We start from the raw sequence: 18,096 nt of genomic DNA on the forward strand, positions 1-18,096 counted from the left end.
CTCGGGGCGCCATCCAATTGCCTAGTTTGCCTAGTGCTTAAAACCGCCTCTGCCTATAACCTCTCCATGACACTTGGATTACCCCAGATAACACTGCCACAGGCCTCTCTGGTTCCTATAACGTCACCCACAACCCCCGGCCCTTTACTTTTCTCTCTCCTGTCTCTCCAGACGAGGGCCTAAAACTGATGACATCCACTGGACCAACCACCTGTCCTCTAGACCCAATTCCTTCCCCGATCTTCCAGCCAAAGCATTGCTCATGATCTACTGTCTTTCATTACAATCATCATCAATACATCTGATCAACTGTCTTTCATTTACAATCATCGTCAATGCCTCCAAGACTCCAATCTAAAAGTTGTCTCTCCCACCTTTGATCAAAGTTAGACACCTACGGTATATGTAGTTAGACACCTATGGATGCCGTCATCTACCAACTAAATGTTGTTCAAGTATTATTATTTTTCAGTTAATCATCCTTCATCATTACAATCTACAGGGGTGTTTTAATATAACTTTAACTTATAAACATCTCTACCCTCTCTTCACCTACCTTTTGCTGTGGTTCCAAACCTCTCGACTAGATCAATCCTGTTCATCTTCTCCAGAACTTTCACGATGATCTGTTCTTCTTTACCGCAGTAGCTTTGCACGATCAGGTCCACTGTGTTTGTCCTCTCAGCATGCTCCAGAAGACTCTTTGTGAGCGGCTTGAGACCTTCAACATTTGCAGGCTCTTGAAGATACCACTTGAACCTATTAAACTCCTCGTCAACCATATTATCCAAAGTGTCCAAGATACGATCCTTAAGTGTCTCCATGGTGGATTCCTGTTACAAACACATGATGTTAACATGTCAGCTTCATTATTTTAATACTTTGGATGTGAACAGATTGAACACAAGGCTGTAGTTGAAGTTACATACATCAGGAAACACTGCACCTATCTAGAGTATACAGAAGGTCTTACTGTAGTGGCCTGTCATCATGACCAACTGTTCTCACAGCATGATGAAAATGTATGTCATACATTTCTACATTGTATTCATCACCATATGAAAATATTGAGTTCAAGATGTAAAATGTAACACCATCATACCCTTACCCCCAAGACACTACAGTATAGCGGATAGACTCTTTTCCCTTCCCTAAAACACCCTGGACATTCAATTATTATTGTGCATGTCCGTGGGAAAAATGAAATGTTGACGAAAATGTCCATCACAAGCTGCCATGGTGATGACCCCTGAGTCATATTGTTTTCATCTGGACTTTAACAACCAAGTGTAGCCTAGTTATTTCCAACAGCTCAAACTAAAAATAATAATACCAGAGAGGGTTGTGTACAAATTCTTGGCTTTGATGGAAAGTTTAGATTAGGTGTAGTTCTATTTGATGCAGAAACACAACATAATTGCCTTAATGCAAGTAACATTAACGAGTGTCAAAGAGCATCAGCTGAACAGTGACACACACACACACACACACACACACACACACACACACACCACACCCCACCCCACCCCACCCCACCCCACCCCACCCCACACCACACCACACACACACACACACACACACACACACACACACACACACACACACACACACACACACACACACACACACACACACACACTTTAAAAGAAAAGCCCTTGAATATGACATGATAATGTTTACTGTGATAATGGTAAGCTTACATTTCATATCACAAACACCATAGAGTAAAAACTCCTGTAACTTTAACCAGCAAAACATTTTTATAATCTAAATCGATTTTTGGAAATTGGAAAATAAATTGGAGAAAGATTTGTGAATCGATTTTGAATCGTTGACAATAAGAATCACGACTTTTACATTAATCGATTTACTTCCAACACCCCTAATCATTAGCTTCATATCATAATTGCCAAAGTTATAGTAATCGCTGTAGTTATAGTGCTCAGTGTGAACGTCCCTTAAAGATGACTTGAGAAGATTTTTCTTCTTTTTTCTTCTTTTCCGAAAACCTTAAAATATGACTTGGGCAATTATGCTATGAGCTATGCTACAATATGAGAACCTCCCCAATAAAACACTTACCGTATATGAAGCTGCTGCTTCTCTGCCTCAGCGTCGTGTCAAATGGCCGGAGCCTGAACTAAATGTTACTGTTACAGTAACAGGGCGTTGCTGAAAATGAGTGCACCTGTGTGTACTTTAGTACCCACTTGCTTTCCTGTAAATCACATGACCTGCAGGTAATGACTACTAGAAAAAAAAACGTGGATGTTGTATACAGGGCTGTACCCAGTGGAGTAATGGACAGAAGTAGTATTTGTTTGAATGAGTAATTGTGTACATATAGTGAGTGAAGTGATTGTTTTAGAAAAGAAGACGTCATTAGTGAAGTGTTTTGCTTACATAGGTGTTTTAGTGTAAATGACTTTGGAACGATTGATATAAGTACTATGTAGGCCTACAGTAACTGAAGAGTATTAGGTGACATTTGGGACAATGTAAAAGTGGTCGCTGGCATGCAGGCAGGCAGGCAGGCAGGCACGCGCACACACACACAAGTCTGAGAGACTTTGGCTAAGTGGGGAAGTGACTGGTTGCTGGTGTGTAAATCCCAACCTATTTACTTTCAGCAGGCATAGTGTGAATGGGGGGAGGGCTACATATGAAATGACGATGTATTTGTGGCACAACATGGCACGCAGATGCGCACACACACACACACACACACACACACACACACACACACACACACACACACACACACACACACACACACACACACACACACACACACACACACACAGCGAGCTCCACAAAGATGTGCACCTAATTATAATAATTTATAATTATAATACATTTAAAGTCCATTTGTTGAGCCAGTTCACACTCAATGATTTTTTCACGGCCCCAGACGTGGTACGGTGTTACACTGCGTGTGTTAAGTCGTTAGATTCTGTGACCTGCCTTCATTGCAGTGATGGCAGAACGCAACGGGACGTAAACAGAATTTGATCGGTAACCAAATGCGGTGTCGTAGATTCATTGTAATGGCAAATTCCTCATAGGTTTTATGTCCCACGGCTTCCTCGGCCTAGTGTGTTGTGAACTCAACACAGTGTTGAGTATGTGTGGCTGAGTAGGGTAGGGGCGGCCATAGCTGAGTGGTTAGTGAGCCCGCCTAGGGAACCAGCTGGCCCTGGTTGCCCCAGGTTCGATTCCAGGCTATCCCAGCATATGTGCCGATGATATGAAATTTGTCCCTGAGCAAGACTCTTAACCCCAATTGCTCACAGGTTCTCATTGGAAACAAGACCGCAAGGACTTTCATGAACGACCTGTTAAAAGGAATTATCCTTATCCTTAGTAGTGTTTGTTTGTTCTGTGCGCCGTGCGAGCCAGCACATGGGCAGTAGACGGTGTGAGGACTATATCGCCTCGGTGGGTAAATGAAAACCTGTGTGCACAACAGTGTTGATTTCCTCAACTAAAATGTTGGTCGACTACCTTTTTTCACTGCCGAAAACTAAATAAAAACTAAATAAAAACTAAGCTATGATGACTAAAACTAAGACTAAATATATTGACAATTTTGTCAACAAATACAAACTAGACAAAAATGTTAGAGAGAGACTAGTGGAGAAGAGATCCAGTAGAACTAAAAGACAAGTACTTTTATGTTTGGTTAAGCTAGGGTGTGCATGCGCGACGCGTTGTGAGCTTGTAGATCGTCTATTTTCAGCATGCAACCAAGTGTAAAATCAGCCATTACGACGCCATCAAGGCACCGCCAACATACATTTTTGTCGACTAAATCAACTGTAGATTTAGTCGACTATAATCTTATGATATTTAGTCGACTAAAACTAGACAAAAACTAAAACATTTCAGATGACTAAAATATGACTAAAACTAAATGGAATTTTATTCAAAAGACTATGACTAAAACTACATCAAAATTTGCTGTCAAAATCAACACAATAATGCTCTAACTGGGTTATGACGTCATAGTCATGACATCACAGTACCTGCTATCCGCTTTGCCTTTCCATCTTAAAGAGTTGTGTGCGTCATGTGTGCAACATGTTTCTATTCAGTACAGCAGCTGTCGGTTGGTTCACCTGTCGCTTTGTTTGTGTCCGGACGTGAATCATTGTGTGTTTATGACAATGCCTCGCATCGAAAATGACATCAAACTGGACTTCAAGGACGTGCTCCTTCGGCCAAAGCGGAGCACGCTGAAGTCTCGCAGTGAGGTGGACCTGACGAGGAGCTACACCTTCAGGAACTCGAGAGGCTGCTACAGAGGTATCCCCATCATCGCCGCCAACATGGACACCGTGGGGAGCTTCGAGATGGCTCTGGCTTTGCACAGGTTCACTCTCTTCACCACCATCCACAAGCACTACTCTGTGGACGACTGGAGGGGGTTCGCGGCGAAACACCAAGAGTGTATCCAGAGCATCGCGGTCAGCACGGGGACCAGCGACGGAGACTTCGAGAAGCTCTCGGCCATCGTGGCGGCCGTGCCTCAGCTGCAGTACATCTGCGTGGACGTGGCGAACGGCTACTCCGAGCACTTCGTGCAGTTCGTCAAAGACGTCAGGAAGAAGTTCCCGACGCACACCATCATGGCGGGGAACGTGGTGACCGGAGAAATGGTGGAGGAGCTGATCCTGGCCGGCGCGGACATCATCAAGGTGGGCATCGGGTCGGGCTCGGTGTGCACCACGCGCAAGAAGACGGGCGTAGGGTACCCTCAGCTCAGCGCCGTGATGGAGTGCGCGGACGCGGCCCACGGCCTGGGGGGCCACATCATCTCCGACGGAGGATGCACCTGCCCGGGAGACGTGTCGAAGGCGTTCGGCGCCGGGGCCGACTTCGTGATGCTGGGCGGGATGCTGGCCGGCCACCAGGAGAGCGGGGGGGAGATGGTGGAGAGGAACAGCGCCAAGTACAAGCGCTTCTACGGCATGAGCTCCGACACGGCCATGAAGAAGCACGCCGGGGGCGTGGCCGAGTACCGGGCGTCCGAGGGGAAGACGGTGGAGGTGGCGTACAGGGGCCCCGTGGAGGGCACGGTGCGGGACGTCCTGGGCGGGGTGCGCTCCACCTGCACCTACGTGGGGGCCGCCAAGCTGAAGGAGCTGAGCCGCAGGACCACCTTCATCAGGGTCACCCAGCAGCTCAACACCGTGTTCGGCGACGACAGCGAAATGTCATCGTGAATGACGTCCGTGAGATTTCGATCACCCAGCTTAATGGATGCTGGGTGGTTGCCAGAGGGTTTGTAGACCAGGTTGCCAGATCTGCTTATTATAATTTCCCCGCAAGATTTTATTTGAAAATAGCCGATCTACAAGCTCACAACGCATCGCATCGCGACGCGTTGTGAGCTTGTAGATCTGCTATTTTCAAATAGCTGATGTATATGTTAAAGTGCTCATGTGGCCCACTGTCGCTTCTTTTGGGCAGGTTTTCCTAGACCTGGTTGCTTGTTTCTCTCACAGAATCTGGCAACACTGCCCGGCAGTGGGCAGAAGGCTTCTAGGAGGGTTTGGAGACAGTGGTGGTGGAGGAAGAGAAGGGTTTGGATGCAGTGCCCTGGTTCCTTTTTTTCTTCAATATAAATGATCATTAATACTGTATTAATTAGAGAAACAAATTAATTATGTCATATTGATGACATCAGGGATCTCCATATATGGGCATAAAATGGACACGGACAGATACAGAGATCTCCATATGGGTATAAAAGGACACTGACAGGTTGACGGGTACAGATATTCGTGGAATCCAGCCCACACTCCCCAATCACTCCCTCAGTGATATATACACTCCAGGTCAACCATGGTCAACGTACTCAAGGGCGTTCTGGTCGAGTGTGATCCCGCCGTGAAACAGTTCCTCCTGCACCTGGACGAGAAGTGTGCCCTCGGGAAGAAGTTCATCATCCAGGACCTCGACGACACACATGTGTTCATACTGGCAGACGTGGTTCCGCTGCTTCAGGACAGAGTTGGCCAATTAATGGATCAGAATTCATTCCCCATCACTCAGAAATAAGCAAGATGTTCAAAAGAAGAAAGAGAAACAAATTAAAGTTTGAAGTCAGTCGGTTAGATGTTCTCAGGATATGCAGGCAGAAACGTGCGCACGCACAGAGGTTTCATTGCATTTTATACCTCCATGATCTTTCACTGGGTTAGGGTACCGCTGGGCAGAGGACTGTGTTAAAGAGTACCCATGATCACAGTCTACTTGTTTTATGTGTACATGAAATCTTGAAGAACTGCGTGTTCCTGCTGTTTATGCTTGTTTGTATGCTCTCTTGTCGGTACATCCGACTTATAATCGAAAAAAAGCCCCGACATGTCTACTCACTCTGCATCACTTTGGCGGGCTATTAATATGGTGTTCAATGTTGTACTACCATTTCTTTTTTTCAGAAATACAGATGGTAGATGGATAACAGTTCTCTACGCAGACGTCAACCGCTCTGGCAGCCGAGTCCTGAAGAGGAGATCTGGTGAAGAGGGCCGTCCGGAATGAACCGAAAATAATGACAACAAAATCAGAAATCATGACGACACATTGAGGTTAGACAACACACTCCATATTTGGGTGTAGCTACATTGGGAACTCCTTATATGGTTACGGCCCGTCCTCCCTTAAGCCATTTTGAATATAGGATAGGATAGGATGTAGGGCTGAGAACTGAGTGGAGACCAGATGTTTTGGCGGAGGTGGGTTCCTTGGCGTTGGCCTCGCTTCAAAGAGTCCCCCAGATGTCACAGACAAAACTCCAAGGCCTGCTTTATCCCTTCGACCAGCTGGAGGCTTACCTGGACAGGTCTGTGGACAGGAGCCAGTTCCAGCTGTTCCGTCCCTGTGTGGAGGACATGCTGGAAGCAGAGAAACTCTTCTGCTCGTCTCCCTCTCGTAAGATCGATTATCTTTCATCCGCCGTGAGGATGGATCACGCACCCAACCTGACACAGCCTGAGGTGTGTTGTATTGGGAGAAGCAACGTGGGAAAATCTTCTCTCATCAAACAAAGCTCTGTTCTCCGTGACTCCCGAGGTGGAGGTTCGCGTTTCCACAACCCCAGGTCACACGAAGAAAATGAACTTCTTCAAAGCGGGGAAGGCGTTCGCCGTGGTGGACATGCCGGGATACGGCCACAGAGCACCCAAAGACTTTGTAGACATGGTGGAGCCTTATCTAATCACGAGGGGAAATCTGGTGAGGACGTTCCTACTGGTGGACGGCAGTGTCGCCGTCCAGAAGACGGACCTTATCGCCGTGGAGATGTGCGAGGAGGTCCGACGACCGTATGTGGTGTTGGTGACTAAAACGGACATGGTGGCGCGAGGGGCTCTGCTCTCTAACGTGTTGAAACTTCAGGAGCTTTTGAAGACTCAGACGACAGGGTGTTTCCCACAACCCTTCCTGGTCAGCTCCCATACTTTTTCAGGCGTTTATCTCTTGAGGTGTTTCATCACTCACGTAACACTTTCAAGATTTTTCAAAAATGTTCAAAAATAGCCGATTGAGCTTGTATATCTGCTATTTTTGAATAGCCAACGCAAAAAAAAATCTAAAATGACACTGGCACGGGTGAAGCTTTAAATGTTTCCAGCAAATCTTGAAAACAAATAATTGTGTATGTATACATGCACAAAGTATCCTTCATTATTATGTTATTGTCTATTTTTTGTATTAAAACAAACACATTATTTCAATCTCAAATTCGTCCTAACCACTTGAACCCTAGTGTCCCTATAGAAAATACAAGCATTGAAGTCAATCATTTAATAATAATTCAATAATTTCAAGAATAATAAAGGTAAGATACATTCTGACTGTCTGGGGAGAAAGTATTACGCACATCAAACAATAATGAAATGATAATGTATGGGACTTTCAACCACATGAACCCTAGCATCCCTATTCTGGTCATGTCATAATTGGCAAACAATCAGCAAACATAGGCTAACATTTGTCAAAAATTGATCTACTGCTATCGGTGAAGATATTGGTGTTGAAAAAAATTGTTTAACCCATTAAAACCAGGAAGACATCTGTGTAACCACTTAAACCATTATTTTATACTTTGGCTATTCAAAAATAGCAGATATACAAGTTCATAGCACGGCACCGAGTTAAGTGCTCAAAAGCCTATACAGCCCATCAAGATTGACCGGTTGATTGATAAGACATGGTTGCCCAACTTTGGCTTAATTGATTTTAAGAAAAAAAGAACACTGAAAGGCCTTCAAAAGACAAATCTGCGGATGTCAACTTCTCCACTGGACCTGAAATCACCTTTTTCAGGGTGGGACGTTTGAATACTCATATTTATATATCCATTTCTCCTTGCTGTATTTGTTATACATCTATTACCATGGTGCTGTGACGTTTACCTTTGCACTGTTCAATGTTGGTTTCATAAATGTATATAAATGTTTATTGTCTCCGCCAGAGGTGGAGAGTAAGTTTTCGTTCTTGTCCTTCCGTGTGTCCCCCCGTCTCAGCCAAGCTAACATTGGTCAAGCTTCACGTGACACGTGACAATATTGTTGTCACCAATGCTCTGATTGGCTAGCGAGACGCATGATGACATAGAAACCTATAAATAGCAAATGTGCTTCAAAAAATGATTTATATTTTTTTAAGTGAGCTTCCATCAGCCAAGCTAACATTGGTCAAGTGACACGTGACAATATGTAATATAAATAGGTAAGACAGGATTAATCAGGAACAAGTTTTTTAAGTTGATTCTGCTGTTATGCACATTAAACCTCTGTGTATGCATGCTTTTCTCAGATATACCGTAAGACTTATTGGGAACCACGAATCAACCACAAATCCAAGAGTTCAAGCAATAAGCGATTATACATTTTATCACTTGTATAATTGCACAATTGGACAAATACACCCAGGCAACATGTTTGAATTGGTTGTAGTTTTATTGATGGTGAATATCGTCTCTGTCGGGTGGAAACCTCATATGTCCAAAACTGCAACTTTTCAGGATTCAAATACAAAAACATCAAAAGTAGCAGATCTACAAGCTCGAAACGTGTCGCTTCGCGCCGCGTTTCGAGCTTGTAGATCTGCTACTTTAGATGCTTTTGTGTCACGCTGTAGTATGATCAAGTAGGGCGTTCATATACGAAAAAAAACTAAAAAAGTTAGAATATGGAGATAAGAGGTGTTTCTGCCCCGACAGTAACGATATGCCAACTATAGAGTGACATTAACGCTGACAGGGTTTTAGTTGGCGGCGACGATCTGGTCCACCCAGGCACGCAGCTCGGTGACGCGGGCGTACACGCCGGGCGAGTTGGGGCTGCAGTATCCACTGCCCCAGGAGACCACGCCCACCAGGGTCCAGGCGCCATCCTTCTGACAGACCAGGGGACCACCAGAGTCGCCCTGAAAACAACAACAAGCAGTTCAGTCAGATAACTCACCAATAGATTGAGACCAATAATACATAAATACAAGTGAGATTATTGTTATCTGATCCTGGCGTTCAGGCTCTGCCATACATTACTCCCTGCTCAGCACATTAGCAGACAACCATTTAAGAGCAGGGAGCTGTACATCTATAACAACCCCCACATTAGGGAAAGCAGAGCCTACTGGTGGTGCATATATGCATATACAGCAGTGGTTCTCAACCTGTGGGTCCACACAGGATTTTTTGGGGGTCCCCAGATGACAGTAAAGTGACAATTAAGTACTTTTAAGACCTCTTTAATACCTCAACAAACAAAACAAAAAGACAAAAGAAAAAAGTCCACTACTGCATCAATAAGTAATCAACAAACAAATATTGGCCAAATTGTTAAATAATATAAGAAAGAGGCAAATATTTTGAAAATAGTCGATCTACAGGCTCGCAACGCCTGTAGATCTGCTATTTTCACAATATATATCTGTGGACCCGAGTCCAATTTTGATTTACAATCCCAAGTGCTTATCAGGGTGGGGGAGGGGGGGTCCCCAGTTCAAATATGATTATTTTTGGGGGGGTCTTAGCCTGAAAAGGTTGAGAACCACTGACATACAGTACAGTACATCACCCACATAGCACTGCTGCACATGCGTATAAACCTCTCCAGTGTATCTGCCTTAACTATAGCTCGCAGGCTGCGCATTATTTGTGATTTTTATGTGTTTTATGTCAAAATGTCATCTTGATATTTTTGTCTGGCTCTGTGTCACCACTCACCATCAGTGTTGATTTTGACAGCTAATTTTGATGTAGTTTTAGTCAGTCTTTTGACTAAAATTCCATTTAGTTTGTCATATTTTAGTCATCTGAATTTCTTTAGTTTTTGTCTAGTTTTAGTCGACTAAATATCATAAGATTATAGTCGACTAAATCTACAGTTGATTTAGTCGACTATAATGTATGTTGGCGGTGCCTTGATGGCGTCATAATGGCTGATTTTACACTTGGTTGCATGCTGAAAATAGCAGATCTACAAGCTCACAACGCGTCGCAGCGCGACGCGTTGTGAGCTTGTAGATCTGCTATTTTCAGAGCGCAGCACCCGAGCGCAACCAAACATAAAAGTACTTGTCTTTTAGTTCTACTGGATCTCTTCTCCACTAGTCTCTCTCTCTAACATTTTAGTCTAGTTTTTATTTGTTGACGAAATTGTCAATATATTTAGTCTGAGTTTTAGTCATCATAGCTTAGTTTTTATCTAGTTTTCGTCAGTGAAAAAAGGTAGTCGACCAACATATTTCGTCATAGTTTTAGTCGACGAAATCAACACTGCTCACCATGCAGGAAGAGGCTCCAGAGGCTCCGGCACAGATCATCTGGTCGGTGATCTTGTTGCCCCACCATTTCTTGCACTGCTCGTTGGTGAGGAGGGGGAGGGCAGCCTGCTGGAGCAGGGCAGGGGTATCATAGGCTGGAGAAATAACACACAGGATCCAAAGGTTAGGTTTGATTGCATGGATAGAACGTCTGTTGGGTCTCCGTGTACCATTTGGCCGTACAGTGAGATGTTTTCTGCTCTGGGAAAAGGAGAGAAGCACCAAGGCCTCCACCATGTCATTCTCCACTGTGACTATGGGGTATTATAACCAGAGTGTGATTTTCCTTTTTCCATTTTCATTCCCAGCAGTCAAAACCATACGTTTTTAAAGGGATATTTCACTTTTTTTTAATGTGGTCATTTTATCGTCTACTCAGAGCCCCCAGACAGTTTTTAAGTTGCTTGATTCAATATTTAGATATTTGATATTCATTTTATCAGACCCCTTCCTATACAAACCCATTGTAACTTCAAACTCCATTTTAACCATGATAGATTCATCGAAAACACCTGTCTGTGATTCTGCTGACTCATCCTGCCCTCCAAATATGTGAGGGGCCGTGTTTTTTTCATTACTTTTTTCATTTATTTTATATATATATTTTTTTATTGTATTCGTTTTTTTTTCATTTTCCAAGTAATTAATTGAAAAAACACGGTCTCCTCACGTATTAGAAGTAGAAGGACAATATCAGTCACCAGAACCAAGGACGGGTGTTTCTGATGAATCTAACATGTTAAAAATTGAGTTTGAAGTTGCAATGGGTTTGTATAGGAAATATCTAATTACTCAAACAAGCAACTTAAAAACTGTCCGGGGGGCTCACAAAGGCCTGAGTAGGCTAGACGATAAAATTACCCCAAAAAAACAAAACATCTTTAAGTGTAAGTCAATTCATTTGGCGTGCATTGAAGTATACCCATAATCATATAGTAAATAGCAACTGTTGCATACAATGTGTACCAAAATAAAATAAAAACGGAAACACAGCTAACTGTAGTACAGTCATCATGCTGTATTGGGCATTAGCGCATTTGGCAACCTCTCTGAATGAGTGATTCTTTTAGAAAAACCTTTTAAGTGTGAAAACTACTGATTTAAAAGGCATTTGTAGAATCGGCCTCAGGTCTTAATGGGTTAATAGTGTATTCATTATACCATTGGTTCCCCAGGGGTCCTTTGGGGGGGGGGGGTACAGGGGGTCCCCAGCAAAACTAGTTAATATGGCATCACATTCATTTTAACCACTTTAACCATATTTTATACTTTGGCGGCGAGTGCCGCGCTACGAGCTTGTAGATCTGCTATTTTTTTCAAAACTCTTGAACCTTAGTGAATATTTGTAACACAAAAGCTTTGCTTCATGGCCGTTCCCTCACCAAAGGGGTCGGTCAGGCCCCATCCAGAGGTCACACACATCATGCCACCGGCGAAGTTGTCTCGGCTCTCAGCCATGCAGACGGGGGACACACGCATGCCCATGGTGGCGGGGCGGGCCAGCTTGATCAGCTGGATGTCGTAGCTGTTGCCGTTGGAGCCGTAGCGGGGGTGCTTGAAGTACTATCAGAGAAAAGGTTACACAACAGTCAACTTAGGCTGTTCATTGTTGAGTAAATGCAAAATATTTTCCACTCTGTGAAAAAGGGCCAATATCATGAGCAGCAAAATGGAGAGGAGTGTATAATATATATATGACTATATATGACTGAAGCCACAGTATCCTGATATTAAATGTAATAAAATAACATTGTGTCCTATGCATGTCTTATCCCATTAAAACCAGGAAAGCATCTGTGTCATTTTAGATTTTAGCGCTGGATATTCAAAAATAGCACATCTACAAGCTCACAAGCTAGCTTGTACATCTGTAATTTTTTTAAACATTTTTGAAAGTGTATTTATTTTTTATAATTTTGCTTTTTTTTTAAACAAAAATCTTATATAAATATATATCAATTTAGGGGTCCTACTTGTCACGAACAAGTTTGAAAACAGTGATTTAGAAGGAATTTGTAGAATCGGCCTCAGGTCTTAAAAAACTAAACACATAGTATACCGTACCGTTGACCATTTGATTTTCTGGATGTCCTCTGCGTTGGAGTTGCGGTCGTGCTCACCCAGTACAATAACGGTGTTAGTTCTGAAAAAAAAAAGGTTTCAAATTAAATAATGGTATAGGTGCTTATTAATGAATGAATTCATTAATTAATTAAATAGCCAATACCTAATAATACAAAAAAAAAGTTATGCTTCTTCTCACTCCTTTTCGAATATGCATTTTCTGTTAATCTGTTAATTAGAATTAATTGCTTGCATTTGTTATATTGTTTTTAAAAGTTGCCATATTCGAAATAAACTTTTCAATCAAAAATAAAAAAAATCAATCAATACCTAATAATCTTCTGCATTCAGTCTTCTTTTTAGCAGTCACAATGAACATAATTACTTTTCAGCGGTACAGACTATGATTTGGTGAGCCTTTTATGAGCCTCAATGGACACACCGCAGAAAAGTCTCTCCCAAAAGTGGAATGTTTGTCCTTTTTGCTTTTAAATTGGTTTATTTGGTTTATTTTGCAACATTTATATAATGATACAAAAATACTATACTTTTCTTGCCCTTTAGGTCTCACTTTTGGAAATGATTGATACCCTATTGCATGGGTTATGAGAATATATATATGAACTGCAGCAGTATTCATTTTGTCGACTAAAACATTTTCTACTTTTCATTGACAAAAACGAAATAAAAACTAAGCTGTGATGACTAAAACTATGACTAAATATACTGGCAATTTCATCAACAAATAAATAAAAACTAGACTAAAATGTTAGGGAAGGACTAGTGGACAAGAGATCCAGTAGAACAAGTCCATTTATGCTTCGCTGTGTGTGGGTGCGACAAGGCCTCACCAACATACATTTGATATTTAGTTAACTAAATGTAGACGGTTGACAGGCCCATCCCCATCTGGGAGGATGGTAATGATGAGCTGATGTGTTTTTTTCCTTCTCTTGTTTCCTATGGTGCAATATGGTCATGGTCTGCTGTCCACAATTATGGTGGTGGGTGGGAGGATGGTTGTTGTTACACTATTATCTGTTTATCTGGATCTTGTGACCATGTCCATGTCTATGCTCTTGTTTACGTATGTTTACTTAAGAGTTTGTATTATCTGCTGTAACACAAATTGCCCAGTTTGGGACAAATTGACCTTGGTGCCGCGCTCCGAAAATAGCCCATCTAAGCTCTCAACGTGTCACATACACGTTGTGAGCTTGTTCAGGCAAATCAGACATTAGATCGGCTATTTTCAAATGGCCGAAATGTATATACTGTAGGGCTGAAGTGGTTAATGTATGTTTTGTAATAATAATAAAAATATACAAAGTAACTAGTAACTAAAGTTTTCAAATAATTGTAGTGGAGTAAAAGTACAATATTTGCCTCTGAGATGTAGTGGAGTAGAATTAAAGTAAGAAAGTAAAAAATACCACAAAATTGTACTTAAGTACAGTACTTGAGTAAATGTACTTAGTTACTTTACACCACTACTGTACCTGACAGTGCAGTGGGCAGCAGTCACCACCCAGTTCTCGTTGATCAGGGATCCACCACAGGAGTGGAAGCCTGTGTTATCCTGAATTCACATTGTATTTATTAGTATAGGATTTATATACTGTACTGTCGAGTGTCACAGTAATTCAGCTATTATGACAACAAAAACATGCAACACTGTACTGTATCCTTTCATCCACCCACTCCCACCCACCACACACACGTGTTTAATTGAATTTATTTCATATCATATTTTTGCATTTTCAGAATATCTTTATAGAGTTTTTTTTATTATAGTGTCCTGCACCACAAGATGCCCAGCCCACACGGGCTTACAAGACACTCACACAATTTTACATACACCACAAATAGAACGCATAAACAGTTACGGATTCATTTATAAAGCGTGGGATAGGAGGAGAAGGGTGACTTAAATAGAACTTTCATTTATTTTTATTTCTATATATTCTATGTGCAGGCCTGTGTGAATGTATGTATGTATAAACTCTTGTTAATAATCAGGTTGTATTATGAGTTAATGGTTGGGTAATACTAATAGTGGAATGTTTTTCTTTTAATTGATGTGTCTGATAATAATCCCCTGTAGGTTGTGGGTCAAGCGATTGTCCTGACACGGAAATAAAATATTCATTCATTCATTCACGCACACATATAACAAACACTCCAGTTTTCTTTTATGTGTTGTAGTAAAAATGTTTTTTAGAAAGATGCTACATGGAATAAATGCACTGGCCACCAGTGTTGATTTCGTCGACTAAAACTATGACAAAAAATGTTGGTCGACCACCTTTTTTCACTGACGAAAACTAAATAAAAACTAAATAAAAACTAAATAAAAACTAAGCTATGATGACTAAAACTAAGACTAAATATATTGACAATTTCGTCAACAAATAAAAGCTAGACTAGAATGTTAGAGAGACACTAGTGGAGAAGATGCAACCAAGTGTAAAATCAGCCGTTACGACGCCAAACATTGACTGCCAGAGTTTATTCATAACGTACTCACCCACTGCCAGGGTTTTTAATCATTTTTTTTATAGATTTAATGTGAATTATTTGTCCGTTTATTTTTGGATTAAAAAAAAAAATGTACATCTCCTAATTCGTTGTGAATAACGAAAAAAATGTTATACTCACAAATTAGAGAAACATTTTAGAAATTAAAAAAAAAAAAAAAAAAGGGGAGAATGGGGAGAATTCTCCCCTTTGGCGGTAAACACCATTGACTGAAAAGGGTTTTTTACATTATAGTCGACTAAATCAACTGTAGATTTAGTCGACTATAATCTTATGATATTTAGTTGACTAAAACTAGACAAAAACTAAAATTTCGGATGACTAAAATATGACTAAAACTAAAATAAATGTTATTCAAAAGACTATGACTAAAACTACATCAAACTTTGCTGTCAAAATCAACACTGCTGTGCTGGCCACTCTTATTATTGACTAAAATAAACACGCGGTAGACAGACAGACTGGTGGATGATAAAGGGGAGATATTGTGAGAGAGCAGACACATGTTGTAGATAAGCTTGGTGCGGTGCTGTGTGTGTATATTTACCTGCATAGAGATCTGCCAGGGCCAGGAGTGGGGAACAGCCTCCTCACCGTTGACGATACGGGAGTATCCAGAGACTACTGGAGTGATGGCTGGAGAACCACAGCCTGGTCGAGACACACAGTGATGGGAGACATTTACATTATTGTAGAAATACTCTGTTACAAGAACAAGTTTGGTATTCAAAATCTACTTGAGTAAAAGTGCAAAAGAATTGGCATGAAAATGTAACAAAAGTAAAAGTACTCATTGTGCAGAAGGTCCCATTTCACAAGTTTTCAAATGTATAAGGTTTATAAAAAAATCCTTTGAAAATAGCAGATCTACAGGCTCTCAACACGCCGTAAAGCAACTCGTTGTGAGCTTATAGATCTGCTATTTTCAAATTGCCAAAGTAAAGTATATAGGTCTGAAGTGGTTTTGTAATAATAATCAAAATCTTCAAAATAACTAGTAACTCAAGTTTTCAAATAATTATAGTGGAGTAAAAGTACAATGTTTGCCTTTGAGATGTACTGTAGTGGAGTCAGGGACGTGCTGGGCCCCTAATTCAGCCTGGGATTCTCAGATAGAGGCCCGTAAGGATTTTTTTTTTTGCCTCCGGCCGCGCAGCCCCAAATACTAACCAATGAGCGGTATATATTTTTGTTATAATACAAATATACAATTTTATTATTTATAATAAAATTTAGTGCTGAAAAATCAATTACCTTACAATATACCACACTCTATATAGCACTGTTTCCCAAACAGTGGGTCTGTCGGGACCCATAATATGTTTTGTGGACTCATTTTTATGCGTCGCGAGTGAATCATTTCTTGTTTGCTACATTTTGTTTTTAATTATTAGTATTTCAAAAGATTTTTAAAAAATTCCTCAATTTTTTAAAATATTTTCACGAGTTAAAAACGAAAAGAAAAAAATACTTTTAAGAAGTAGTGAAAATAGCAGATCTACAAGCTCACAACACGTCGCGATGCAACGCATTGGGAGCTTGTAGATCAGCTATTTTCACTATAGTTTGGGGTCTTGGGGGAGACATAAAATTTATCTTTTGGGTCTCGAGCTAAAAGGTTTGGGAACCACTGCCATATAGTATAGAATAAAATATGGGGGGAAAAATCACCAAATGTTAAGTTACAAATAGTTACTATATTTCCACACTCACTCCAGAGGGCCACATTACATACACTGTTGGGCAGACACCTCTTATCTCCGTATTTTAACTTTTTTTCGCAAACTAATGCTGTACTTAACCATTCTGTGTCACACAAAAGTAGCAAAGATAGCCGATCTACAAGCTCAAAACGCGTCGCGTCGCAACGCAATGCGTTTTGAGCTTGTAGATCTGCTATTTTTGCTATTTTTTTATTGGAATCCTGAAAAGTAACATTTTTATTTTATTTAAAATGCATTCAATTATACTTATGTTAACTACAAGGTGTTAGCAGTGATATTTGATGTAACCCAGACTGGTGTAATTCATAGTAATAATCATAATAATACATTCATACAATTTATATGGCGCTTTTATAAATACTCAAAGACGCTTTCCAAAAAACAAAACAAAAACTTTATAATAGTGTCCATGGTCCCTGCGTTTGGAGTTCCAGCAGTCATACTTACCATAGGCTGCGCCAACAAAGGCAAGGCAGGAGAGGATCCACAGGAAGGCCATGGTTGGTTGGTTGGTTGGTTGGTTGCAACTTGACTCTAGCAGGCTTGACTGCTGGGTCTTTTATACTGGAACATTATATCTTATCTTCTTGGTGGGAGTTTGCACAGCTTGCATGCAGTGGTGGGAAAAGTACTCAAACGTTTTACTTCAAGTAAAAGTATCAATACTGCAATGTAGAAGTAGGCTACTCTGGTACAAGTTAAAGTCCGGAATTTAAAATTGACTTGAGTACAAGTATTGGTATCAAAATGTACTTAACTACCAAAAGTAAAAGTATTAAAATGTTTGAAAATAGCATATCTACAAGCTCACAAAACTGTTCTTAAGTACAGTACTTGAGTAAATGTATTCAGTTACTTCACACAACTGCTTGCATGTTCGTCCTCAGTTGATCCTGCCGAGTGCACAAACCCTGTCCTTCGTGAGAATGAA

At 41.1% G+C, this 18,096-nt stretch overlaps 4 protein-coding genes across 4 annotated transcripts; 3 read left to right on the top strand and 1 right to left on the bottom strand.

Annotated features, from left to right (window-relative positions):
• Window positions 1-4,166: 4,166 nt before the first annotated feature.
• On the top strand, window positions 4,167-5,225 carry LOC308086413 (GMP reductase 2-like; the record flags this gene model as incomplete). Its single annotated transcript, XM_080429934.1, has 1 exon — window positions 4,167-5,225. One exon carries the CDS (start codon window positions 4,167-4,169, stop codon window positions 5,223-5,225), a length of 1,059 nt encoding a protein of 352 aa, XP_080286060.1.
• A 622-nt stretch (window positions 5,226-5,847) lies between these two features.
• On the top strand, window positions 5,848-6,063 carry LOC308086684 (general transcription factor IIH subunit 5-like; the record flags this gene model as incomplete). The annotated part of the gene is made up of 1 exon (XM_080430326.1): window positions 5,848-6,063. The coding sequence occupies one exon, from the start codon at window positions 5,848-5,850 to the stop codon at window positions 6,061-6,063; it is 216 nt and encodes a 71-aa protein (XP_080286452.1).
• Window positions 6,064-6,785: 722 nt separating this feature from the next.
• LOC308086414 (GTP-binding protein 8-like) lies at window positions 6,786-7,545 on the top strand (the record flags this gene model as incomplete). The annotated part of the gene is given in 2 exon segments (XM_080429935.1): window positions 6,786-7,049; window positions 7,051-7,545. Coding segments are annotated over 2 exon segments (759 nt in total).
• A 1,731-nt stretch (window positions 7,546-9,276) lies between these two features.
• LOC308086702 (chymotrypsin A-like) lies at window positions 9,277-17,664 on the bottom strand (the record flags this gene model as incomplete). Its single annotated transcript, XM_080430351.1, has 7 exons — window positions 9,277-9,438; window positions 10,801-10,934; window positions 12,222-12,402; window positions 12,904-12,982; window positions 14,403-14,482; window positions 15,989-16,092; window positions 17,613-17,664. 7 exons carry the CDS (start codon window positions 17,662-17,664, stop codon window positions 9,277-9,279), a joined length of 792 nt encoding a protein of 263 aa, XP_080286477.1.
• Between the last annotated feature and the right edge of the window lie 432 nt (window positions 17,665-18,096).

The sequence above is a fragment of the Gymnoscopelus braueri genome (assembly GCF_963280865.1).
Source record: "Gymnoscopelus braueri genome assembly, chromosome: 6".
Classification (NCBI taxonomy): Eukaryota; Metazoa; Chordata; class Actinopteri; order Myctophiformes; family Myctophidae; genus Gymnoscopelus; species Gymnoscopelus braueri.